At 39.4% G+C, this 27,039-nt stretch overlaps 1 protein-coding gene across 1 annotated transcript in view; it reads left to right on the forward strand.

The window, feature by feature from the left end:
* The window catches only part of R3hcc1l (R3H domain and coiled-coil containing 1 like), an 87,223-nt gene that overhangs the window by 52,412 nt on the left and 7,772 nt on the right, over positions 1 to 27,039 (forward strand). The window contains exons 2-6 of the mRNA XM_036175990.1: positions 1,485 to 3,263; positions 17,543 to 17,718; positions 24,126 to 24,196; positions 25,089 to 25,184; positions 25,653 to 25,793. Of these exons, the coding sequence (XP_036031883.1) occupies positions 1,509 to 3,263; positions 17,543 to 17,718; positions 24,126 to 24,196; positions 25,089 to 25,184; positions 25,653 to 25,793 (2,239 nt within the window). The 5' untranslated portion in view covers positions 1,485 to 1,508. The remainder of the gene's footprint in view (positions 1 to 1,484; positions 3,264 to 17,542; positions 17,719 to 24,125; positions 24,197 to 25,088; positions 25,185 to 25,652; positions 25,794 to 27,039) is intronic.

Here is a 27,039-nt window from a genome sequence, read left to right on the forward strand (position 1 = left end):
TAATCCAGGAACAATTCTGAAAGCTCCAAAACCCAATATTGAGTGCTGACATGTCACTCTGAAAGTTTTTAAAATTTTGTTTTTTTAGTTTAGGGATGATTGACTTAAACTTAAAATATATATATATTTAACATTGTGTTTTTGTTTTGTTGATACAAAGGAATATGTATATTTATAAAGTTTGGTGTAAAACACACACACACACACACACACACACACACACACACACACACACACAAATATGCACACAGGCACGCATAAGCACAAATGTTTAATGTTTAGACCAGGGTAATTCAGTACCCTTCTCTTTTCACCTACCTTTTTTTCTTTTTTTCAGCAACATCATGATTCAAATGTATCATTTTCTAGGAAGAATTCCTCAATCAGTTGCTTCATTGTATAGCTGTCACACTTTGCTCTGTATGTGAATGTGTGCGTGTGTATTTATGCTGGCAGTTGTGGCTTTTTGAGATCCTCCTTGAAAATACTCTTCATAGCAGAAGTCTAAGCTTTAGAACATGGAGATGGCTATTCTTTATGAGGACATAGTAGCCATCACATTCACGCAATCTGTTTTTAAATTCAAGCTAAGACAAATTACTTTTTTAAAAGGAGAAAACTTAAAAGGTAGGGTAAGTGGTTTTGAAGATCCAAAGAAAGGGTGGTTTTTGTTGTTGTTTTATTAAGAAATTTTCTATTCATTTTACATAACAACCACAGGTCCCCCTCTCCTCTCTCCTCCCCCCCCCCCCCAGCCTTCTCTCCCAGCCCACCCCCCAATCCCACTTCCCCCAAGGCAAGGCCTCCCATGGGGAGTCAGCAGAGCCTGATAGACTCAACTGAGGCCGGTCCAAGCCTCTCCCCCTGCACCAAGGCTGTGCAAGGTATCCCAGTATAGGTAGTGGGCTCCAAAAAGCCCGCTCATGCACCAGGGATGGATCCTGATCCTACTGTCAGGGGGCCCTTTAAGTAGATCAAGCTACACAACTGTCTTGCCATGCATAGGCCTACTCCAGCCCTATGGACTGGCTCCCTTGGAGGCTCTACAGCTATTGGTCCACGGTTCATGAGTTCCTGCTAATTTGGTTTAATTGTCTCTGTAGGTTTCCCCATCATGATCTTGATGCCCCTTGCTCATAGAATCCCTCTTCCCTCTCTTCGACTGGACTTTTGGAGCTCAGCCTGGTGCTTAGCTGTGGATCTCTGTATCTGCTTCCATCAGTTACTGAATGAAGGCTCTCTTAGTTCAATAGGCATTGGCAGACTCTCAAAAGGGTGTTTTGATAAAGTCTGACCTCATGGGGCTTTGAGGATCTATTTTCCTTAGTTACATGCATGATTGCATTAAGTATTTTATGACAGATTTTACTTTTTTTTTTAATGTTGGTGATTGCTGTGGAACAGATTAGTAGACCCTCTTCCCATTCTTTAAATTTTTCTTGAATCAATACATTATACTTAGTTTTTATTATTAAATCTTCCAGTTTCTTTCAGATTGAAGTGGTGCCATGCAGCAAGAAGCAGAGAGATGCAGAGTTCGAACCAAAAGGCCTGACATGGCACTTTATGTACCTAAAGCTCGAAGGGGCACAGCACTTCTCAAGGCAGGTGACAAGGAAGAAAGCTGTCGGCCTCCTGCCTTTGTGGTGAAAGAACAAAAAGAAGGTTGTCTTCCCCAGAAGATCTCTGGAAATAACCCTGAGTCTCAGAGACTAAGTGGCCGTTCTCATAGAAAGGAGTGTGACTGTAAGGAAGGAAAGAGATCTTCATCAAAATTGAGGAAAGACAGCTGTCTTCAAAAAAAGAATAAAGATAAAGCTTGTGCTAAGAGAGGAAGTGAAGAATCCAGAGAAGCCTCATCTCAAGAAGCCCCCCGTGCTGGAATTATATCTAATATACCTCTACAAAGACTTTTTGAACCAAAGGAAATTCCGACTGCAGGAGTGACGGGACACCAGGAGGTGCTTCTGTCAAAGTCTTACTCAGAAGTCAGTGGTGCTCAGGTTCTAAACAGATCATTCCAGAACATGGGGCTTTGTGATTGTAGTGGAGAAACTTTTGTAAATAGAAAGTTGGAAAGCAGAATTGAAACGGAGGCCAAAGTTATGGAGCTAGTGTCCCAGTTTCCTCAAGTTGTTACCGCTCTGTTGAAACCAGAGGGTATGGTTATACCAGTAACACTAAGTTCTGATCCTGAAAGTGCACCACCCGGTGTGGAAACGTCAGATGGAGTGTCAAAGCACAGTCCGGGGAGCAGCTCTGCAGTTTCTGTTCCTGGAGGTCCAGATGAGGACATTGAGCCATCTTTAATAGACTTTGAAGTTGAGAGCGAGGATACAGTCAACTCTGCAGAGTCTGTCTTGGGTCAGAAAGGTGTAGATTCTATTCCTGAGACTATGGGTAGCAGTTCTCTTAAAATGGCTGTAGTTAGCAAATTAGAGAGCACAAATGGCATTATTGATCCAACAGTGACTGGAGAATGTGAGAGTGACAACTCTGCTGATGAGTTATGTGTAGAGTATGAACCTTCTGACACAGCTGCCCTTGCTTGTGAAACAGACACAGGCGATGGATTTCAGAATGTGTGTGACACTGCCAGCGAGGCATGTTTGGAGGACATTGCAGGTGCACTTTGTGCTCACGTAACTGCAGGCAGCCCTTGTATGGTTGCAGTTAGAGAATCTGATGAGAGTAGTAGCAATACGAGTCATTTCCCAGATTATCTGGAAAGGAGTGCAGATGTAAAAGCCCTTCTTGATGCGGTTAAAAGTGAGAACGACTCAGAAAACGTTAGCAGCCGAACTGCTTGCTCAGATATTTATGCTGAGAGTATGGCATCTAGTTTTACAGAGTCAACAGGAAAGTTGATAGAGAGTGTGTCAGGTTGTGCTTCCTCTTTACCCATAAAGAAGATTGCTGATGGTAATTGTACCACTTGTTCAGACTCCGAACTGAGTGTGTCAAGTGGGACAGAAGTCCTTTCAGAGAGTGCCTTGGGCAGTGATCTGAATAGTACTGAGGAGATAACAGAGGCATTGCACGAACTAAGAACTGCTGAAGAGTTTAAAACAAAAGAAGAAGATGACTCAGAGAATACAGTGTGTGGCCTATCATTTTCTGAGAGAGATTCATCTGTGGAAACACCCGGAGAGCTACAAACCACAGACACTTCGCACATTCAAGGAAGTATTGCTGTGGAGGAAAGCTGGGAATCTATGTTTAATGATGATGGTGACTGTGTAGATCCACGTCTTCTGCAAGAGGTATGCTCAGTTGAAATTCCTTGATATTTAGACAGTTTATAAACTTAGGAAATCTAGATTTGGAAGTACTTCTGATAGATATTGTATACATTCATTCACTTTCTCACATTCAATTTAAGTTCTTGCAATAGCTTGACAGGATTATACATTGAGAAAAGACTGTCTGGTAGATATGGAAAAGTTAAAACATACATAATCCTGCTGTGTCTGTAATTGCTAAGTTCTAAGAGATGTCATACTGAATAGATTAGATATTAATTTAATGAATTCTGACTGCTCATTGAGAGGAAACTTCAAAAATGTTTTTCTGTGTTGACAACATGTATTTTTACATAAGCCATTTGGGGGAGGGAAATAATTTTATAACTTAATCATTCATTTTTACTTTTTAGTAAATTTTGGAATGTTGAAAACTGTAAAGGAAGTAGAGAAGAATGAAAATGAAAGAATATGACATTTTTACAGTCAATACTGAGATCAATTGAATAAATGACTACTGAGTACATATAAGGACCTATAAGTGAATAAGGATGTGAATTCTATGAGTTAGAATTCATAAATACAAAATGTATGACTTGAATGCATTGTACAAATTCTTGAGCTCCAGTCATTTTCATATTTTAACATTTATTCTCTCTGCCATTTAAATTCTTTATTACAAATTAGAGCCACTGCTTTTAAATAGAGAACCGTTTCTCTCTCTTATTATGGGTTCACATGGCCTTGGTCTAGAAGGGAGGAGTGGTTAGTTTATGAACTCCCCAGGTTGTTATCCTGATTACAACAGGATTTTGGTCCTGTTCTGTCATTGACAATTGAAGCTGTCATTTACATTCATGTTCTTTCTAACAGACCGTGTCTTCACCTGAAAGGTTTTGTTTGAGCCACTGAAGAGCCTTTTAAATGCTAAATGATGAGTTTCTTGTTTCTAAGAATTAAATCAGGTGTATTGAAAAATAGCACACGGGTTGGGTGGGGATTTAGCTCAGTGCCTAGCAAGCACAAGGCCCGGGTTCGATCCTCAGCTCAAAAAAAAAAAAGAAAAAAAAAAAAAAAAGAAAACTAGCACACACTGTGAAAGAGAACCCAAGACTGAAGAGAGCAGCACACTGGACAGGACTTAGTCCCCACTGTCAAGCTGTCCTCCCTCATTCTTGGGTGTTTATACTAGGTCTCATTATTGCTATAATGAGTGCTTCCTGATACCAAATCAGGAGACATCGTCAACAAACATTCCTTAGAATGAAATACAGAAAGGGAGAGTAGTTATGAGTGAAATCCATGAACCTTTGGAATTTACATCAGAATTGCATATATCCAGTACATTTCTTCATTGCTTTCCTTCGTCAGATTCACAGAGGCGGTAAGTGGTTCCTAGAGTATGATATTTGGACCAGCAGGATAAGTATCATCTGGGAACTTCTAAGAATTGCATATTCTGTAGTCCAACAACTTATCTGTTAACTTTTTCAAGTGATTCTGAAACATGCAAAGTGCTGCAAGCTGCAGGAAAATGTAATGGAACTCAGCTACTATCACTAAAGCTACTACTTGGAAAAGTCATGGACTTTTCCGAAGGTCAAGCCATGACTTAAGAAGTCTTGGTGATATTTTAGCTTTTGTATATATATTAGCTGGTTCCTATAATGATTTTCTTGTGTGCCTCCATGAATTCCTAACAGTGTGTTTATTTATCTAAAATACCTATCAAGCATCCAAGGCTAAACGGATCTCCTGAACTAAGGTAATACCCTTGTGGAAACGACACCTGTTCCCTAGATCAGGGAGATAGCTTTATTTCTTGTGCAATGTGAGACCCTCCTTTTCTATTACTAACATTGTAGACTCCTAACTTCTTACCTAACCACTTCTAGGAATGTAGACTGAGCACACAAATTCCCTTTTTCGGATATACCAACTCAGTTGACCTTCTCCTTTAACCACTCCCCCTTTGGGTTGTAAAAGAAGTCCTGACAGTCACTGCCTGAGGAAAATTCTTACCTGCCTTTATGACCCTGTAGGAATTCAAGCTTGGTGACCTGGCTGGAAGGGGAGGATTGCTATTGCTTGGGTTTATTACTGGATACCCTAGAGAACTAGGGAAGGAAGAACTGAGGGGTATAAGGAGATTCAGAGGAGGAATTTGAGAGAGAACTTGAGGGCGAGATGGAGAAGAGAAAAGAGAACAGAAGAACTAGATGGGTAAGAACTGGATTGAAGGACTAGAAGAGAGTACTAGAGGAACAAGATGGAAGATGAAGAGCTAGATGGGGAAGAACAAGATGAGGAAGAACAAGATGAGAGAGAAGGAGTTGAGAGAGGAGCTAAGATGGGAAGGAACTAGATGGATGAGAACCTAGATGGGGCAGAACTAAGATGAGAGAATTAAATTAGAACTCAGAGGGACCGCAGGTAAATGTCGAGAGAAATCAGGCAAGAGAGGAGCCAGGCATGAGAGCAGAATAGAAGCTGTGAAGAGAGAGACTGACACAGAATAATAAAGTGGATGGACTAAGGAGTTTAGTGTGTGTAGATTCATTTCTTATCATCAAAGATTAAATTATCAACTGGTTGTAGATTCTTCCCGGACTCTTGGGGGGGACTATCGAGGGGCTGGACCCCCATAGTTACCAATAGTAAAGTTTTACAATATTTGCCTTAAATGTCTGTCAGAATGTGACTGGGGAACTATTGTTAGTGGTAGTTATAAAATTACTATCAAACAGGAGTTTGAGGCCCAACTCAGGCTAAGAAATACTAATAGAGGAATTAGATGAATGGGGGCGGCAGATTTGTAAGGTTCAGATCATTGGGAAAGGATCTTAGTCAGAGAAAGGAAACTGTTGTAGGAGTGGACAGAAGACCGACTTGAGACTAGGAGAGAAAGAATAACTTCTTGCAAAAAGCATCTGTGTACACATGGTGGTGCTTAACTATCTACTGAAAGGTGGAAATGACCAGTTAGAATTGATGTGCTGTCTTTTTTTAGCTTGGCCTCTATTCACTTTCAAGACACTTTTGTTGTGAGGACTCAGATTCTTAGGGATTTCAATTTCATTTGTGTTTTGGAAGAGGGGATTCATGCATGCAACTTGGTCTTTTCCATCTAGGTGCAAAGAATGTAGGCAGCAGTCAAGTGTTTTGAGAAGCATGGTAACAGTGAGAGGATGCTGGATGACTGAAGGCTGGGAATGCTGAGAAAATGGAGTATGTAGTGCTTCAAGACGAAGAGAGCTAGTGCCTGTGTGTATTTGGCAGTACTTAAGGAGGAGTGGGGCTAGGTTAAGAGATGAGGATGGGTGCAATAGAAGGAATCTGATGGGCTGTGAATGCAGTAGACCCAACCCTACCACAAATCTAATAATATAATAGCCCTTTGGTGACTTTTGCTCTTAGTTTATTATTTATATTACTCAAACATACTTAATTAAATGCAGAACTAGAGTGCTTTATCTACCTTGAAAGTTTTCCAGCAGAAGGCTTTGGCTTTTTTCCCAGTTGGCCTATTTATTTGTTGATAAGGGCTAGACATAGAAGCATATCTAATGTTTCTAATAGGCAGGAAGATGTGCTGTAAAGTAGGGTATGGCAAACATTGATAAGTTACATTTGAACCTCTAGAACTGGTCAAAAGAAAATAGAACATAGTGAAGTCATAAGAGCTCCTAGAACTGCAACCCTTGATGCATTGTCAAAGATCACATTTCATCTTCTATTTTAATTTTAATTAATTTGTTTATTTATTTTTTAAGACAGAGTCTCTCTGTGTAGCCCTGACTGCCCTGGAACTTGCCTCCTGAGTGCTGGGATTAAAGATATGCACTACCTTTAATGGCCTGGCAACTACATTTTATCTTCTAAAGCCAGGATATTGGATGCCCAGAAATTTAAACTGGTAACTGATAAAGGAGAGAATCTTGGCATGACCTCTTTTATCTCTCTAAGTAATTAACTATTTCCCAGGGAAAACAACAACAACAAAACATCCATGGTCCCTGCTGCCTCCTCTTATGGCCAGCAAACTTATTGGTAGAAGGGCAGGTGAGATACCAACAGTATAGCACTAATGATGTTAATGGATGTTGGCATTGGTCACCTCCATTGGCCATACCTGGTCTTTGAGTTTTTGCATAGAAATAAATAGATAGTCTTTCATTTTAGTTTTTTTGTTTACAGAAAGCCACTAACCTTGTATAACCCTGAGAATTGGGGACCAAAGTAAGGAATTGCACCCACTTCCACTCACTATATTAATCAGCATTCTGGCATCCTCTGTCTCCCTATAGTCTGCTATAAAAATGTTGTCTGTTTTTAAGTGGAGAACCCAAGATAGAAAGGAAAAAAAACCTTAGAGTTCAGCCACTTAGAGCATGTATGAAATACAGAGGGAGGAAAACCCTTTATACTGCAGCTTTCAGAGACTACGCTTTTAATTGGTTGGTATTGTATTCTCATCACTTAGCAGTTGAACAGCAAATATTGAACACTTGGAGTTTTGACACTATCTTAGTTTAGGATTTCTATTGCTGTGAAGAGATACCATGACCACAGCAACTCTTATAAAGAAAAACATTCAATTGATGTGGCTGCCACAGTTTAGAGGTTCAGTTTAGAGGTTATCATCATGACAGGGAGCATGGCAACATGCAGGCATCCATGGTGCTGGCTACATCTTGATCAGAAGGCAACAGGAAGTGTACTAAAACAATGAGAGGTATCTTAAGCATATATAAAACCTCAAAGCCCTCCACAGTGACACACTTCCTCCAACAAGACCACACCTACTCCAACAAGGCCACACCTCCTAATGCCACTTCCTTTGGTGGCCATTTTCCTTCAAACCACCAGACACTAAATTGCAAATAGCAAGATATTATTTTTAATGTTATGTTAAAAGCATTGTACTGTATGCTGGCTATGTCCTAAAATTGCTCATATTTTATTTAGAGAGAAAATATGTGATTATTTGATCATATATATAGCCACATAGCAATCTGAAGGATAATTAATTTAAATCAATGACTAAAACAGCAACACAAGAGATATACTTATGTTATTTGATTGTCTAAATGACACACACTCTAGACAGACTAGATCTCCTAGGGCTGAACTGGTTAATAACAGTTCCCTGTTGGTGAGCCGTGAAGTTAAGAAAAAGAGTATAGATCTTTCTTCCATATTATTCTGAGTCCCTAACTTCTTTCTCCTGTTTCTTTTAATGTATGTATTATTTTTCTACAATTTTAGATTTACAGAAAAAATGACTAAAGCATATACTTTCCATTTTTTATTACTGTTTCTATTTTTACAATTTTTTTTATTAGTTCCAACTCATCTTAACAGATTTTATATTTTGTATTTTTATAAAACTTTCTGAACTGATAGGTTATTGACTACCTGGGAATTTGTAGAGACATCTTCCAGTTGTTGTGTGTTCTGTTGTGATCACATGGGCCATGCAAAGGTGCACTTGATTGAATCATCTGCCTTGTTCAGTCTGTTAGTGCATGATGACTAGAGTCCCCTGGGTCACACAAAGAGGGGACATTAAGTAGATCCCTTTGCATTGCTGTTGTTGTTTTAAACCTGGCGATTCCTAAAATTAAAAAAACTCCCTTCTGAGTGTTGTTAGATTTGTTGAGTGATGTACACACCATTAACACTTTAATTCTGAGCATGAAGGAGGCTTTCCTTCTGCAGCACCAGATTCCTGGTGCTCCTGGTTCTGTGCTTGAGTGTGCTCTGTTCATCAAACTCTGTATGATGTCTGTGTGGCTGGGGCAGATGGAGATGTGATAGTGACCTGACTCACAATGTTTATTCCATTCAGTTCATTATATGTTCAAGGACACTGGCAGAGAGGAGAGGCGGGAGTTGGCAAAGAATCTACTTCTTTGCCCTTGTCAGAAATAAACAGACAACAACTTCTCCAGAATTAAAGATCCATTTATGTTGGAAGGTTAGTTAAAGACAAAGCATACTTTAGGAAAATTCAACCTTGCATACACTTGGATCTTAATTAATGTTATAATTTGTATCAAAAACTATTGGTGGGCTACTCTGTTGCTAGGTGTAAGAAAGGAGTGACCAGCTGTAGTTCTGACTGCAGAAATGGTATTGGATAGTCTAACTATATTCATATCCAGACTTTGTTTTCTTGTGGTAACTCTGGTGTGTGGGAAGATGGAGATTTGTATGAAACCTAGAATTAAGACAGAGTGAATGTGAGTCCTTCTCGGTAATCTTATACAGAGCTTTGTATAGATTGGCCAAAGGCTGAAATGATTAAGGAAAAAGATGCCAGGCATACTGGATACCAGATTAAACATCGAGACTAAGTAGCTAATCCTTCATGCTATTATATTATACTGCTTGCTTGGATTAAGGTTAGCTTTCTTCTTAAAGCAGTGGGTCTGAGTCTGCTGTCAAATGTCAGAAATACATGTCTCTTGCCTGCAAGGATAATACCCTCTGAAGTAGAAGCAAGGTAATGTGTGTGGTGGTAGACCAGCTGTGCATATGATGCAAGACTCTGGGTAACTCAAAGTAGCATAAGGAAAAATTGTTTTGGGTTCAAATTCAGAAGCAAAATGACAATGAATGTCAATTTTGCTAGCTTAATGTTTTCTTAAGTTTCTTGGACAATTGTTGTCATTGAGTATCATAGCAGTACTTGAGGACTAATTTGAACAGGTTGAAACCTGTTAGCATTCTTCCTTTGACTTATTTTTTTTTTTTCTATTCCATTCAACTGGTTACTCTTACCATTCTACTTTATCAGTGGTATCTCCTCATCTGTTCTTAGAAGCCTGTGGGAAAGAGGAGAAACCCTCCAGTTTTTCTCTCAACTGTACATGCAACCCACTATGTGTTTCGACTGTTAGTATATCTGTATAACAGATTTCCAAGAATGCCAAGGTCAGCCCACCATGTTCACCTGTCTGTGCTGTCTGAATAGGAAGCAGGTACTGACTCATGACAGTTGGCACATCACTTGGTTCCTTTTTGCTGTATTTTCATGTGCTAAGTGAGTCATGTGCTAAATTTATAGGCGGGTACTAGAGCTTCCATTTGTTCTCTGGTGCTAGAGTCGATAAATGATCATCTACACATTTGGAGGCCCGATGGATAATTTGGGGGTTAGGATAGAATTAGAAAAAGAAAGGTCTAGCCATGGTACAAAGTGCTGTGTAGTGAATACTATGAAAGTGTGGGTGAAGTTAGATGCACAGAGGACAATATGAGTGACCCATGGGGTGTTTAGGGAATATTCACAGTATGGGCAGTATTTGAATAGGTCCATGGAGAACGCTACTTTGACATGTGCAAAGGACAGATACAAAGTTACATCCTAATCAGTGCTCAGAATAGTAGAAGGAAGCTGTGCACTCTGTAGGCCTTCAAAACATACTCCTTGGTTGGGATGTGTCATATCTGTTTGGTGACGTGAGGCAAAGAAAAAGTAATATATTTGATATACATTAGCAAACATATAGCATATAGTATACTGCTACTGTAATAAGTGGCGAGAGACTCAGTGGCTTACAACAACCTAAATAATATTCTTACAGTTCTTGGGATCAGAAGTCCCAAGATAGAGCACCTCTGGACTAGATCCGGGTATTGGCAAGGCTGTGATCTCTTATGGAAGCTGTAAGGGGGGTGATTTATTTTATTTTTAAAAACACTTTTCAGTACCAGAGGCTGCCCTGCATTCCCTGGTTTATGGCCTCATTTCTGTTTGCAAAGCTAGCAGTGGCCAGGCAAGTCTACTCACTGATTCTTTTCTGTGAGGTCTTCAGCTTTTGGAGATGCTTATTATTGCACTGGACCCACCAAGATAATCTTACTATTTTAAGGTCAGCTGATTCGGCCATCTGGGTCTGCTACCTTAATTCACATGCTGTGTGGTGTTTTTACAGGTTTCAAGAATCAGGGTGTGAACATATTTAAGAGGCTGTTATTCTGCTTATCACGGACAATGTTTTTTTTTTTTAATTACTCTGTAGCCTATTAGAATATAGGTGTGCAATGAAAGCCGCTGTTATCTTTCCAACTTTGCCATTGATACTTCCTTCTTCTCACCTACAACAGATGTACCCATAAATCCTTAATACAGAAGAGTGATGCACTGAACACTTCTGCTTCCATTTATTGTAAGGCCGCTTTACTCTGTTATTGGATGAAAAGCTAGATTAGCAGCCAGGTGACTGGAATTATGATTCAGACTTTGTCAGTAATCTGATTTGTAACCATAGGGATATCCTTTTAGTATCTTTGTGATATAATTCTCTGTCTGCACAAAGAATTTGGGATAATAATAGCCCATCTGACAGAGATGTAGATAACTCTCCCAAAATAATGTAGCATATTTTAATTTTTTATCTATAGAGAATAAATCAAATCTTTTTATTTCCCTCTTGTATTTTAAACAATGAAGAATTAAAGAGCCCGTGGATTTTTTTTTTTTTTACTTCTCACCATTCTCCTATTTTTAGAAAATCTTCTGTAAATAGATTTGGATGATTATGTCACAATAAGATAAGCTATATTTTGTAGAGCTGGCTAGATTACCAGGGCAGTAAGAATCTTCAAGACCATACTTTGAAGAAGTTAACTAGTTGAATAGTTTGTGGAATCAAGTTGAATAATGAAGGAATATTCTGGTTTCACCTATGCTTTCTAAGCAGCAAAACAAAAAAAGTCTTCAAATGTTTGTGTCTGGTTACTTAGCAGGTAAAAGCGCCTGCCATGTAAATGTGGCAACCTGCCCTGAGTTTGATCCACAAAATACATGTAAAGGTCAAAGGAAGAATAGATTGCACAGAGTTCTCCTTTGATTTCTTCCACTTGTCTACTGTGGCACATACCCCTGTATACACATCACACATACACATTATAATAACTTAAAATCACTTGCCCAGAGTCCTTTGCAAACTTCCCTTTGGTCTGCTGTAGATGCATTAAAATGAATTAAATTATAAAACTCCCATCTCCTTTTTTTAAATCAAACATTACTTATCCATAAAAAAGTGAGTCTTACAATATAAATATTTCATATTGACTTTAGGAAATATTGCCCCAGAACCTGTAACACTTAAGATTAGTTGTCTGCAATAGAAATATGAGCCATGTGTGTTCCTTTCCTCCTCCCTCTCTCCCTCCCTCCCTCTCCCCCTGAGACATTCTCATTGTAAAGCCCTGGCTGTCCTGGAATCGCTATGAAGACCAGGCTGGCTGAAAACTCAAAGAGATCCACTACTTCTAGAGTTTGAGGATTAAAGGGCTGTGCCACCACACCTGGCAATAAGTTTGAATTTTCTACTAGTCATATTAGAAAAAATAAGAACAAGCAGTTATAATCTATATACTTCAATATAATATGTCCAGAATACCATTTCAACATGTGATTAGTGTAAGAAATCATAAATTATATTTTACGTTCTGTTTTTGTATTAAATCTTTGAAACTTGCTACGTACTTTATACTTAAAGCTCATCTTATGTGAACTAGCTGTATTTCAGGTACCCCATAGCCTCATGTCATGTGCAGGTACTATATCAGACAGTCTAGGTCTGCCTCAAAGGTACCTTGTAGTTAGTTTACCTGGTCCTGCCTGGCCCACAGTCAGGACAAATCTCTCTCACCTGCCAGTCCCGCAGCCACTTAGAACCAACCAAGTAAACACACAGAGACTTATTTTGCTTGCAAACTGTTTGGCCATGGCAGGCTTCTTGTTATCTAGTTCTTCTATCCTAAATTAACCCATTTCTATAAATCTATAAGTTGCCATGTGGCTCATGGTTTACCAGTATCTTAACATGTTTCTTCTCATCATGGCGGCTGGCAGTGTCTCTCTGACTCAGCCTTCCTGTCCCCAGAATTCTCTTCTCTGCTTGTCCTGCCTATACTTCCTGCCTGGCTACTGGTCAATCAGCATTTTATTTATACAGAGCGATATCCACAGCAGTACCTAGTTCATCAGTATAAGTATATGTTCTCTATTGTTCTGTTTATAAATAAGACTCAAGGTTCAAGGACTAGGATACAAACCTTCTGGCTCAGAAAGAGGCTGGGTTGCAATTAGCTAACTTTCTCTTCTTGCAGGTGTCTCCAAAAGACACATGCTTTTCCTTCCCTAAACCAGAAAAGGCTGCGCCACTCCAAACCCCACCCTACTGCTTCCTGTGTCTGTCTCTCCCAGATGCCCTCTGATGCTCTATGATTACTTTCTGTCAAGGAGTTGCTAATGCAGCTTCCTAACCCAAGGTTAATTTTATTTAACATGACTGCAGACTCATTGTTCACAGTGTGATCAGATGTCCCTAAAGCTCTGTACTGTGTGTCTAACTGATCCCTCTATGTTAGCGGTCCTACCTTCACAATCTTGCTTTGGTTCTTCCATCTTTATACTCTTTTATTTTCTGTGCATTTCCCTCTTTTATGTCCCATGTGTGTCTCTCCTTCTAGCTTGCCAGTTCCTTTCAATACTTTGCTGCTTTGCTGAGATTCTCAGGAGAGAGAGCATTAACAGTTTATCCTCCCATCTCTCTATCTCCCTCCCTCCCTCCCTCCCTTCCTTCCCCTCTCTGTCCCCATCTCTCTCCCCCTCCTTCTCTCCTCCCTCTCTCCTCTCTCTCTTACACACACACACACACACACACACACACACACACACACACACACACACACGGGTGTTATGAATAGACATGTAAACAGCTCTAAGTAGTACCCAAAGCATGAGGGAAATAGACATTGTTTTTATGGAAGGTCTGTAATTCTTGGTGAGGATGGAATCTGTGTTAATGGAAAAACTGATCAGGGGTGTGCAGTTTATAGACTTTGTATCTGATGGTCATGAAGTGTTGAGTAAGAATTATGGGGTGTATTAGTTACTTGTCTTGACACTGCTGCAGTGACATGCTCTTGGTAAAAGGAGTTTACTTTTGCTCACAGTTCCAGGTTACAGTCTATTTTACCAGGAAGTAAGCTGGTCACATCACATCTGCAGCCTGGAAAAAGGGAGCTATGAATGCTCCTGCTCAGCTTGCTTTCTCCTTTTTATTTGGGTCAGAACCCAGGCTGGTAGAATGGTCCTGCCCATTCTTTCTACCTCACCATAATGTAGATAATTTCTCACAGGTGTACCCCAAACCTTGTCGCTTAGTTGATTCTAGATTCTGTCATGCTGACAATCAATATTAACCATTACATGGGGTTATTATTATTTATTATTATTATTATTATTATTATTATTATTATTATTATTAACACTAGGTTTTTAGTCTCAGAAGCCAGAGTGCTCAGTAATTGAAGAGTAGGTATACAAATTCAGTTTTCCTCACTAGGTTAGAACAAAGAATTTTAGTCAATTTTTCTTACCAAACTATCCTGATAATCAGTTCATAGGATTTCTGTTTTCAAAGATACTTTATAGTCTGTATTTTACTTCTCACAATACCTTATTTAACCCTAATTGTAAATGTACAAATACACAGTGCTTTGTTTAGCTTTTGTAAAGTAAATAAAAATGTCAGTGCCAGCAATTATAGAATGAAATGAAAAAAGCAATTACATTACAGTAGCATCACAAAGAAAGTATTTAGGACTAAGTTTAGCAAAAGAAGTATCTATCAAACTGGTACTCTAAAACTCCAAATGGGGCCTTTGAGATGACTCTTTGAATAAAGGTGCCTCCAGCAGGCCTGTGACCTGAGTTTTTCCTGGGGCCTGTGTGATGGAAAGAGGGAGCTGTTCTGTCTATGACCCTGAAGCATTGCCCCTAGAGAGGCAGCAGGTTACTATTCCACCTGCCTATGACCTTGAAGTACATGCCCCTGGGGTGTGGCCTCTCGGTGACCCTTAACACCTGAGGCACATAGGCATTGGCCACTCCTTGCTCCATAGTGGACTTGGATGCAAGACGATCCAGGCTGCAAGAACAGCCTTCAGAACCTGTATCTGTTCTGTTCTGTACAGTGAGTTTTCCCCCTTAATAAACTCTTTGCCCTTTAAACAGACTGTGGATTTCTTGCATTAGGGAACTAGCTATTGCAAGGTTGTCGTCTGATCCCTCTTTCAGGAGCCTACACTTGTACATGTACACATAAAATAAATAATTATAATAAATTTCAAAATATATCCCATTTTCATCTGTTGGAAAGCAATACTAAGATAACTTTCCAAATTGAACAACATCTGATGCCTACTTTTACAGAAATGAGCAAGCTGATCTTCAAATTTCTAGTGAATACAATGGGCCCCAAATAATGGGAGTGATTTTGAAAAACATAGTTGTAGTCTTCTAATTTGCTGATTTAAAAACTAAATATATAGTTCTGGTAATCACAGTGTACTTCTTGGTACATAGGCTTGGTTTCTAAATGACTGCAGAATTCTAGGGTCTGTGGGGTGTTACACTACTAGTATCATCTCGCCTGCTTGTGATGACTTCCTGCCACAGTCTGTATGCAGAGAGGAGAGCTGCCCCTGTGCTTGTGGATTGAGGACTGAGTTGGGAAAAAAAAAAAAAGGAAATAAAAAGAAAGGAAAGGACATGACTGCTCCTTGGCATATGGTGGAGGGGAAGGTTTGTTGAATATATGTGGGAGAGCATAGCTAGAGGCAGGGTCATCTGGGAGAGTATAGAATGAACCTGACCTTGAGCCATGTGCGGAAAGTGGGGAGTGGGGGAGAATGGGACCAGATACACAGCCAGGAGATCTAAAGATTGCAAATCACCAAAAGGGTTGGATTGTATAGGGCAGGGCAGCCCAGCCCATTGGCTGGGGAAGCTTAGGGTAGGGGGCTGGTGTGCTCGCCCAGAGGGCCCTGTAACAGGTAGGAGCTCAGGGATGCAGGGAGAACCTGGTGGCTGATGTCTGTTTTGATATGTTAAATAGGCACCTCAGCCTTTTGTCCCAGGTTTGAAACCTAACAGGGACAAACTTAGATTTCTTGTATACCCAGGAAAAACTGATATATGGCTCGGTTGGTGCAGTTGCAGGGACAGCCTTTTCTTGCTCTCTGTTGAAACACATTAGAGCTACCATGGTGCCTAGCCTGTAAAAGTGGGTTGTGTTTGTTTTCTCCTTATAGTGTTTGTGTGCCAAGCAGTGTGCCAAGCATCTACCACATCTCATTTACTTTACTTGTCTGACTCTGAGGCGGAGGTATTGTTATTTTCCCCATGTTTTTAGATGTAAAACAGGACTTAGTGTAGAAAGTAGAGGCACAAGAATAATCTCTAAATTACCTTCCTTTTCCTCCCTCCCCAATAATTTGATTAAATCTATTTTGCACTTCTCCAAAGAGAGGATATGTATCTTTGACATTGTAAATGCTCTCCCTCTCTCCCTCCCTCCCTTCCTTTCTATGATGGTAGTGAAGATGATGGTGAAGGAAGTATACCATCAAAGAGGGAGTGCTTGATGGCCCTGGCTGCACTTTGGATCACAGGTTCCTGCAAGACCTGGTGACACCATGATGCCATGGCTTTGCTGCCATTTCCCCTTTTCCTGTTGCTGCCAGTGTGGGGAGGTAATAGCCTTAAAGGGTTTTTGAGTTTTCTTTTTAACAGCAGTTTCATTACTATTAATTCTTTTGGAGCCTTAGGTAGCTCTTATATTAGGGACCTTGAGTATAACTGCTTATGCTATTTATATTTGTCTTAACAAATTCCTATGTAAGCTTTCTCTTCACTTTTTAATATACAACAAAAGGTGAACTAAAAGTTTTTCACCCTTAAAACTTTATTTTTGTTCACTTCCAGAAAAGAAATTGAGATGGGCCTGAACAGTGAGCGGGGTTAAAACAAATGTTAATTCTTCTCTTCAGCTGTTGTCTCTCAGTTTCTAGGATGTGCCATTTGTAACTCATTATATTCATCCATCCTTCCTTCCTTCAGCCACTCCCTGCAGCAGTGTACCCTGGGGCCTTGCATGTGCTAGACAGGTGCTGTGTCACTGAGCTACTCCACACACTCCTGATAAGTCTATATTCTCTCCCATGATAATTGATAGAAACAAGTTAAGTTTGATGCCTTGCTTCTCTGCTGAGATTTTCATACTTTCTCCACATTCCACATGTATGATTATAAAGTTGGTAGCAAACATCTAGCCATTATTGTGTTCACAAACACCACTAATACAGAAATAGTGCCAAAAGTTAAGGAATAGGAACATGGAGATGGGAGCAGGATTGTTTATACATGGAAGGATATTTTTATAATGCCTTGATTTCCCGTTAGTAGGCACTTTACTGTGTTTATTGCTCTCTAGTTATCAGGGAATATGAAGAACAGAAAAAGCATCCAGGAGCCTAGATTTGATTATTACAGCCATGAACTTCCTGATATTGACCTCAGTGAATGTGAATTCCCACATGTCATTGAAATTTATGATTTTCCTCAAGAATTCCGTACGGAAGACCTTTTGAGGATTTTCTGCAGTTACCAGTAAGTATTTGCAAGTGGTTCCAAATGATAGACAAGGTGAGAGAAAGCCGTCTTAATACTCAAGAAAAAAAATTATGTCTTTTTAAGTTTTTCAGTCATTTATTTTAGCACTGGGTTTGTGTATTGTTCAGATCCATTAGAAAGCCTGTATATCATACTAGTCTTCAGTTCTTTGAAAGGGCCAGGTAGCCTTTGTAGACATTTACAATGACCACTGTTGATGACTCCTAGTTCTGTCTTGTTTATAAATATAAATTTAGTCCATTTATATTTGTTGTGATTATTGATGTATTTGAACTTCTATCCAAGTATTTGCTTTTATAATTGCCTGGCCTCCCTCCTGAGTCTACCTCTCCTACCTTTCCCTCCCTTTTCTTAGATCTATGGATTGACTTTTTAACACTTCATTTTTTAATGTAATGTTTCTGTTCTTTGGTGGTTACTCTAGAAATTATAAAAATGTGTGCTTAAACTATTAGTGGCAAAAACTAATATTTTTCCTTTGCCTCGTTCTAAATACTGCAACTTCTTTTTTTATTCCATCTCCTACCTTGCACCCAACTTATATGCCTTTGTGGCTGTTGGATTCATTTTCTTTCTGAATGAGCTATAGTCTTTATCATTTAACTTACTAATGGTTTTCCAGTGTCAAACTCAGGTGTTGTTGCTTTAATGGTTTTATATCAGTTTTGTTCTTGTTACAATGATTTTTTTTACTGTACAAAGGATCAGTCCTGGGTCCTATGTATACCAGATAATGCTCCACCACTGAGCTGTCCCCCAGTCCTTCATTCTTGAAAAGGTTTATGTTATGTGTATATTAGTAATTCTAGATTGGTAGTTATTTTTCTCTCAGAACATGGAGATACCCTAATGTATATATATGGCTTTCTCCTTGGGTGAGAGGTTAGCTGACGGTCTCTGTGCCACGTCTGATTGTAATCTCTTTCCTCTCTGGATGCTCTTAAAATTTTCTCTTTGACTTTGATATTGATCATTTTCACTGTGATGTGGATTTTGTAGTTTTTTTTTCCAGCTATACCCAGATTCAGATTATGTGAGCTTATTATTAAATCAGTGGTTAATATTTTCATTGATTTTGGAAAGATCTTAGACATTGTCTCTTCATTGTTGCCTCAGACCCAGTCTCTTTTCACCCTGTCTAAGACACAAATTGGGTGTGTAGTAGATTTTCTTACTTAATTTTCTTGTTACCTCTCTTTTGTATATTCCATCTCTTTTTGCCTCAGACATTTTGAATAATTTCTTCAGTTTGGGGGCTCTAGTTTATCTATTCCAAGCTGTGCTAAATTGTTAAATATTTATATTGTATTTTAAAAGTTTGTTTTATGGGGTTGGGGACTTAGCTCAGTGGTAGAGCACTTGCCTAGCAAGTGCAAGGCCCTGGGTTCTGTCCTCAGCTCCTACAGAAAAAAAAAAAAGTTTGTTTTATGAGACCTTGAATTTTTCAAAAAAATATTTTTAAAGTCTCTCTGGTCATTTTTTTTTTTACAGCTCCCCCCCCCCCCCCCCCCCCGTATCTTCAGTTTTTAGAATTTCTTCCATTTCCTTAAGTACACTGAGCATAGCCTCCTGGAGCCCTTCTGGTACCTGCAGCCCCTTTGGCTGTAGCTCGTACCTGCTTAACTAAGTCTGTTCATGTCTGTGCTTGCGCACGGTGTCTTCCTTTTTGAGGATTTAGTTATTTTTAGTTTAGTTTTTGTGGGGGATTGTATTTATGGGCATTGAGGCCAAGGAAAAAAGAGGACTCCTCAGAAAACCTCTGTGCCTTTTCGTGTGCCATGTGCCAAAAATGCTACCAGTTTGAATCTTCAGATTAAATTGTGATCTGAGGTTTTTGTGACCTCTCAGAAAAGTCAAATGGAGAGTGCTTTTGTTAGCCGTTATATGTCACAGATGCTTCATCTTGACACAGGTTAAGTGTCTGGTTACTTAATGTGCTGTCCATCGCGCCTCTCTTCTTAGTTGCTAGTGTGTTGGTTGGACAGTTCTTGTCCGTCATCTCATACTGCCTTGTCTGTAATGTATAGAGTCAAATCTGTAAAGAAAGACAAGAAATTTGAACACATCTTCAGAGTTTTCTCGGTGAATAGTTCCACTGGCTGTTTTTTAGTGTTGTTTTGAAAGTAACTTTTCTTTAGTCTTCCAAATCATTCAACTAATTCCCCGCCGCCTCCTCCCCCCCAAGAGAGGGTTTCTCTGTGTAGCCCTAGCTGTCCTGGAACTCACTTTGTAGACCAGGCTGGCTTCAAACTCACAGAAGTCCGCCTGCCTCTGCCTCTCAAGTGCTGGGATTAAAGGCGTGCGCCACTACCTTTAAGTGACTTTTTGGCTGGTGTTTGTTTGTTTTGACAGGTTGCCATGTACTCCCAGCTGGCCTGTACTCCTCCCTGATTCACCCAGTGGAGTGCTGAGATTTTAATCACAAGTTGCCATTCTTGGCTCTCTTAGGTTTATAGGCACAATAGGTCTTCTTTGCACTCATAATTCATTCAGTTTTGTATTATTAAATGTAGTAAGGAGTTCAAGTGTGTTACAAGTGCTCTTCAGAACATTTATGCTAACTCTTAGTATGTAGGTAGGTGGTACATTTTAGAAGAAGGTAAAGGGATCAGAAGTATACACATTATTTCTAACTTACAATAAAAAATAGACTCAGGCACAGAAAGATAATCCAGAAAGTTATTAAGAAAAAGATGTTCAGGGTCTAGAAGAAAGTCAATATCAAGGAGTGTACTTTAATATTTCAGTCCTGCTATTAAAAATGAATCAAGTCTATCTGGTGCTACAATTTAAACTTAAAATTCAGTTTATTTATATCCCAGATGCCAAGACATGCTCTGTCAGATCCCAACTTTACATTGAATTTGTAAGATTCTGTTTCAGAGCATAGCTCCTAATTCTTTCTTAAAGGATCAGAGGGTGAATATTTCAGGTAGCTCTGTGCTGTCTCACTAGACTGTTTACAAAGGATGCAAACAAATGGGTGTGGTTGAGAAAGTAAAACTTTATTTATAAAAATGGTTGGCATTTGGTTTTGTCTTAAGGATCTAGGTAGCCCAGGCTGGCCTTGAACTCTTGATCCTCAGCTTTCAGAAGTGCTAGGGTTTACCACCACATCTGGCCTGTCTTATTCTCCAGGAAGAATTTTAAGTGCTAGCATAGATGAAATTAACTAGCAGTTATATACTTGTTTTATCAGTTAAACTCCATTGGGGAAGACAATTGAAAGAGAGAGGAGTGAATGGGTTCTGGAAGACATTTGATCTATACCATAACCTTACTGTAAATGTGTAGTGTAGGTAAGTTGTTAATTCAGTTTTGTTAAGACCAGTGTCAAGTGCTGTTCAATTCCTAATAGATCCTTAAGAGCAGTCAATAGGACTTAAATCTCAAATTTGAGCCATCTTAGATTATCATTGATAAAGTTAGACTGTCATTAATAAAATAAGGATCATTTTGTCCATGTCCAAAATTTCCTCAGGATTATTGGGCTTTGCTGCTATTTTTGTTTTTGAGACAGTTTCTTACTATGCAGCCTAGGCTAGCCTTGAACTCAAAATCTTCCCATCTTCACCTCCCCAGTACTGAGTTTTAGGATAGTTAATTCTTTTGAGTCATTTGCTTCCCTTTGCTTTGTCTCTTCTTAACCATATTAGAGCATTTTTCTATAAAATCTAAAGCTGTTCTCAAAAGGATTTGAAAGGACTGTGAAGTCTCCAGGGCCAAGACGAGGCTTTTAGCTGTCAAGGTCTTTCCCATCTTTTTTAAACTCTGCAGCAGAGACTCTTACTGTGGTCATTTTATAGCATGGTCCAGCTTTAGAAGCTCTCTAGCTAATCTTTCAAGTTTCCTTTATTACTTTTTCTGTCAAGGAAATTAAGAAAGGAAAGCTATTTTAGCATTTTTCTTTTATAGTGATTTATAATTTTTTAAAGGTCATGATGCAGAAGTCTATAGTAATACTTGAGTCAAATACCAGGGTCAACTTTGCTTCATCAACAACTTCATCAGTATTAATCTCCCTAGTGATTATTGCTATTAATAATAAAACTAATGAGCACTGTTGGGTTTACAAGTTGCCTTCTTAGTGCTGAGTATCATCTTTTTGGCCTATTGCGGACAATCTCATTTCTATTTTCCTCTCCAATGGCTAGCTTTTATAGTGCCTCAAGGTGCTAGGCAAGCTGCCAGGAGAGAAAAAATACCAACGGTCTTACCCAGTTGTGAACCCTGTGAACTACAGCAATGATTCCTGCAGCCAGATACGCCCATTGGTGCAATAGTAGTGCACATGTATTGGGGGAGTGGTGTCTGGCTAGATTTAAGGCCTGCCCAACAGGAGGAATTCATGCCTCATACTATAAATGACTAAGAAGCCATGGCTGGAGGGGTCCTAGGCCCTAGGGGAGAATCTATTACTGTCATTTTGCTAAATTGACATGGTATCCAACACCTAAATACTTATGAGTTGGGGGGGGGGTTGAGGAGTGAATTTAATCAAAATAAAATGTATTCATGTATTAAGGGAATTTTTAATGTGTGTGTGTATTGCAATTCTGATATTCTTTGTGCTCACTGTGTAGCTCTGTTCTAAACTAAAAGGTATTTTTTTTTCAAGTATAAATGTTCATTATTTGATTCTTTTTTTTTTTCTTGAATTTTTCTGGCCAGCTATGTTTATTCCTAACCTCCCACTCCCCGCACACATACCTTATTTTCCTTTTTTAAAAAATTTATTTATTTATTTTTCTGTTATCAGCTCGATATAGTATAGATTCTTATCCTAATAGTGAAATGTTTGATTGAGGCTTGCCCAGTAATTGAGTAAAACCAAAACTTATTATAAGCCACAGTCATCCTAGGGTCCCCCCTGCTAGGTAGCCTCCCTGGTTCTGTGGGTTGCAGTCTGATTGTTCTTTGCTTTATATCTAGAATCCACTTATGAGTGAGTACATACCATGTTTGTCCTTCTGGGTTTGGGTTACCTCACTCAGGATGATATTTTCTAGTTCCATCCATTTGCCTGCAAATTTCATGCTGTCATTGTTTTTCTCTGCCGAGTAGTACTCCATTGTGTATATGTACCACATTTTCTTAATCCATTCTTCAGTTGACGGGCATCTAGGTTGATGCCTGAATTGAAGACCCTGACATTAATCCACGCACATATGAACACCTGATTTTTGACAAAGAAGCCAAAACTATACAATGGAAAAAAGAAAGTATCTTCAACAAATGGTGCTGGCATAACTGGATGTCAATATGTAAACGATTACAAACAGATCCATATCTGTCTCCATGCACAAAACTCAAGTCAAAGTAGATCAAAGACCTCAACATAAATCCCGTTACACTAAACTTAATAGAAGAGAAAGTCGGAAGTGCTCTTGAACGCATTGGCACCTTATTTTCCTTCTACAACAAGAAAGAGTAGTAAGCTGTAGCAGAATTGCTAGGTCTTATTAATAAAATCAACCTGGAGCCAGATATTGGGGTGAATGCCAGAAGATCAGAGAAGCAGAACCAGCCACAGCCACCTCACCTCGCCAATTCCTCAGCTGATCCTGTTTCCTCAGACTGGAATCCTCTCAGTCCTCATTCAGAATGAATCTCAGCTGAACAAAAGCCTGAAAGCTTAACCAGTCTCTAGCTCCTGGTCCTCATGCCTTATATACCTTTCTGCTTTCTGCCATCACTTCCTGGGATTAAAGGCGTGAGTCACCGTGCCTGGCTATTTCCAGTGTGGCTTTAAACTCACAGAGATCCAGGTGGATCTCTGCCTCTGGAATGCTAGGATTAAAGGCGTGTGCTATCACTGCCTAACATCTATGTGTTAATACTGTGGCTGTATTCTCTGATCCCAGATAAGTTTATTAGGGTGCACAATATTTTGGGGAACACAATACCACCACAGTAAGCATTTGTTAGTACAGTTGTATTTTTTATTATTTGGCTTATTTATGTATGTATGTATGTATGTATTTGTTTTTACAATTTGAATCACATCTCTAGCAATGTAGTACCCACCCCCAACACACAGTTTATATTTGCATCACATCCAGGTGACCCTTCTTGACTTCCTGTACTTCCTTTTTCCTCCCTTCCTATTTCTCCTCATAAGGACATCTCTTGAAAATAGTGCATTAAATACTTTACATCTCCAGCAGATTTGTGAAGATTAATAGGTTGGCATCTATAAAATGCTCCCAGGTAATTCTTTCCGATGGTATTACTGCTCTTAAATTTTAGTGGCTTCTATGTACCACGCTGTTTTTATGTCACCTTTCCTGTTCCTCTATCTTAGGAAATGCTTCCTAAGACTGTTTAAGACATTTCATAAAACAAGTTATAAGAAATGTAAAGATTGTTTTCTTTTGTTACAGAAAGAAAGGATTTGATATTAAATGGGTAGATGACACACATGCCCTGGGAGTATTCTCCAGTCCAATCACAGGTACCTGTCCAGTGACTGTCAGGAATTCCAGGTCCCCTTGCTGTTTATTTCCTCCTTCTTCTTGTCCTTATTTCCCTTCTATTCCAGCCAATTGGAACTTTGCTCAACCAGTATCTGTGATAGAATAAATACTGTTTTTTGAGACATGTGGCTTGGTACCCACATGTTCTCTCCTTCTTCTCTTTAATCCAGCATTTGGTATTTGGAAAGGTACACACTCCCTTCTAGGCTGTTTGCACACATAAATGTCAGGCGTGGTAAAAACCACAATGAGACTAAATTTTGCAGTATTTTTTTCCTTCAGACAGATGAATTTGAAGTAGTGTATCTAGTGAGATTGCTGTAGTAGCTACTCTCTGAATATTTGGTTACTCTTTTGCACACATACATATCCTGGGCTCATGATGGAACTTATGCAGAGGAATCCACAGTAATCAGAGGTGCTAGCTTGCTAGTTCCTGTCTGAACCATCTCTAGAGCATGGATTTTCGTGGGCCAGATAAAATATTTTTGGCTTTGTGGAGCAAAAATCTTCTGTCGTTACCTAACCCAGCATTGTAGCAAGAAAGACAAAAAAGCTTCTGTCCTTACCTAACCTAACCTGGTTGTTGTAGCAATAGCAAGAGAGCAGCTACAGTGTGCAAATGAGCATGGCTCTGTTTCATAACGTTTTATTTACAAAAACAGAAAGTCCATTGGCTAGGTTTGGTCTTATCTCTGTTCTAAAGTTATCATCACACAACTTACTGTTTACAGATGTTCTGTATTGTATGATATTTTTCCTTGCCATGAAAACCAACAAACATAGCTTCTAAGAATAAATGCTTTATAAGAAATAACCCTAAATTTTCTTCTGCATCACTTTACTTCCTATGTCTGTTCTTCCTTGCAGCTCGTGATGCTCTGGGTATTAAACACACCATGGTGAAGATTCGGCCCTTGTCACAGGCCACAAGAGCAGCCAAGGCCAAAGCTAGAGCTTGTGCTGGTGAGCCCACAACCTCTGCCTTTATTTATTCATAGAGAAATAACTGTTCATTCCAGCAGTTTCACACCACCCAGAGCTCAATAGACACTGTCTTTTTTATGTTACTACTTCTACTGATATGTTTTTAAGGACAAAAGGAAAAAACCATGTTGGAAAGAATGCCCTTTGAATGAGCAGCTTCTTGAAGTGTGGGCGAGCTTATGGGCAAGCAGTCCAGTGACCAGATTCTGATGACATTTCAGTTGTGTGATAGAGTTGCTGTGAGATGTTGTGCTAATGCAGATAATGTAGCCAGGGTTGTTTGTGCTCTGCCATACTAATTTCCTCGGATCATCATCTATCAGGGTTGTATTAATTACTGCTGATACCGCCCTTGTTAGTCTGTTTTGTATGTTAATTACTGTGTTAAATCACTTGGAGCCGTAGTGGTTTCTCTTCCTTACTGCCTCTTACTCCTTTTTTTCTCAGAGTTTCTCCAGCCAGCCAAGGATCGACCTGAGACTTCAGCAGCCTTAGCCAGAAGGTTAGTCATCAGTGCCCTTGGGGTTCGAAGCAAACAGAGCAAAATGGAACGGGAGGCAGAGCTCAAGAAACTGCAAGAAGCCCGAGGTGAGTTGATGTTGTATTGTCTGGTCCACAGGGGATTCACTAGGAGGCACATGCTGAAAAAGAGAACGGGAAAGAATGGAGTCCACTTCAGCTTGTCACTTCCCTTTTCAGAAGCCTCTCAAGTGTCGTTGTTCTCCAGCCTTAGAGTCAAGAGAAACAGTCAGGATTTGTCTCCTGTACACACAAAAAGGCATCATCTAATTAATTTCCTGTTACTGAGAGATAGGTTCCACCGTCTCAGCTCATTCCTGGCTTTTCTACAGCTTGCTCCAAATGGAGAGAACATTTTCCTCTGAAGACTTTGCTACCTTGCTGTGCTTTTCCTTGGCCATGACCGTGCCATGGTGTAATCAGATGGCTTAGGTCTTTGGTAGAAGGCAAATTAAGGAAGAGCCAGCAACTGATATTGGTGAGAATGACTGTAAGAGGGATTTTTGTCTTCTTAAGACAGTCTGGAGTAGATCCACCTGTCTTCTGATTTCTTTCTAACACCTAAGAGTTCTCAGAAAATATTTCCACAATGAACAAGCAGAGTTTTTCTTTCTTAGAGTTTGGAGTCAAGTTTAAAATATATCTTCTCTTTGTAGACTGTTGAGTTCTTTGTGAAGACTTGAACTCGGGCTTGACACAGAAATATTTTTTTAATTAGCCTTCAAGCTTTAGACAGGCTCTTTGCTTTTACTCAATATCTATAGATCAGTGAAGACAATTCTGAAAATTTCACTTACCAAAAAGTGACTTTATTTTTTCCTTAAACCAATTGAAGTTTCAAACTCCTTGTTTATTGCCAGTCTAACAAGGCCATTAATACTTCCTGTCCACGCTGCTTTGGTGATAGCAGGCAGTTCTTGGACTCTCAGCTGCACTGGCCAGATAACTCATGAGTGAGAGCATCACGGCAGGTGTTAGAGTTTTAGAATTGAACCCAACTCATTTTCCTTAATGATTATAATGAGGCAATTTTGTGGGGTTTTTTTTCTAATACATTGTTCATTAAAAGGTTTCTTAGAAAAAGGAAAGGATTGCTTTTTTATAGATGGTAAATAATAGAACTGGATTAAAGTAGAATGAGCGGTATCCTTGATCCTTTGTTAATTGGTTATCTCTGGTGAAAATGACTCTTGGGTGGTAGCTACAGTTATCTCAGAGGGTGAATGAATAAAGGGGCTTGGGGATATAGCCCACTTGTAAAGCATTTGCTTAACATGCCCCAAGGCCCTGGGTTCAGTCCCAGCACTGAACAAAA

Source organism: Onychomys torridus, chromosome 1 (genome assembly GCF_903995425.1).
Source record: "Onychomys torridus chromosome 1, mOncTor1.1, whole genome shotgun sequence".
Taxonomy (NCBI): Eukaryota; Metazoa; Chordata; class Mammalia; order Rodentia; family Cricetidae; genus Onychomys; species Onychomys torridus.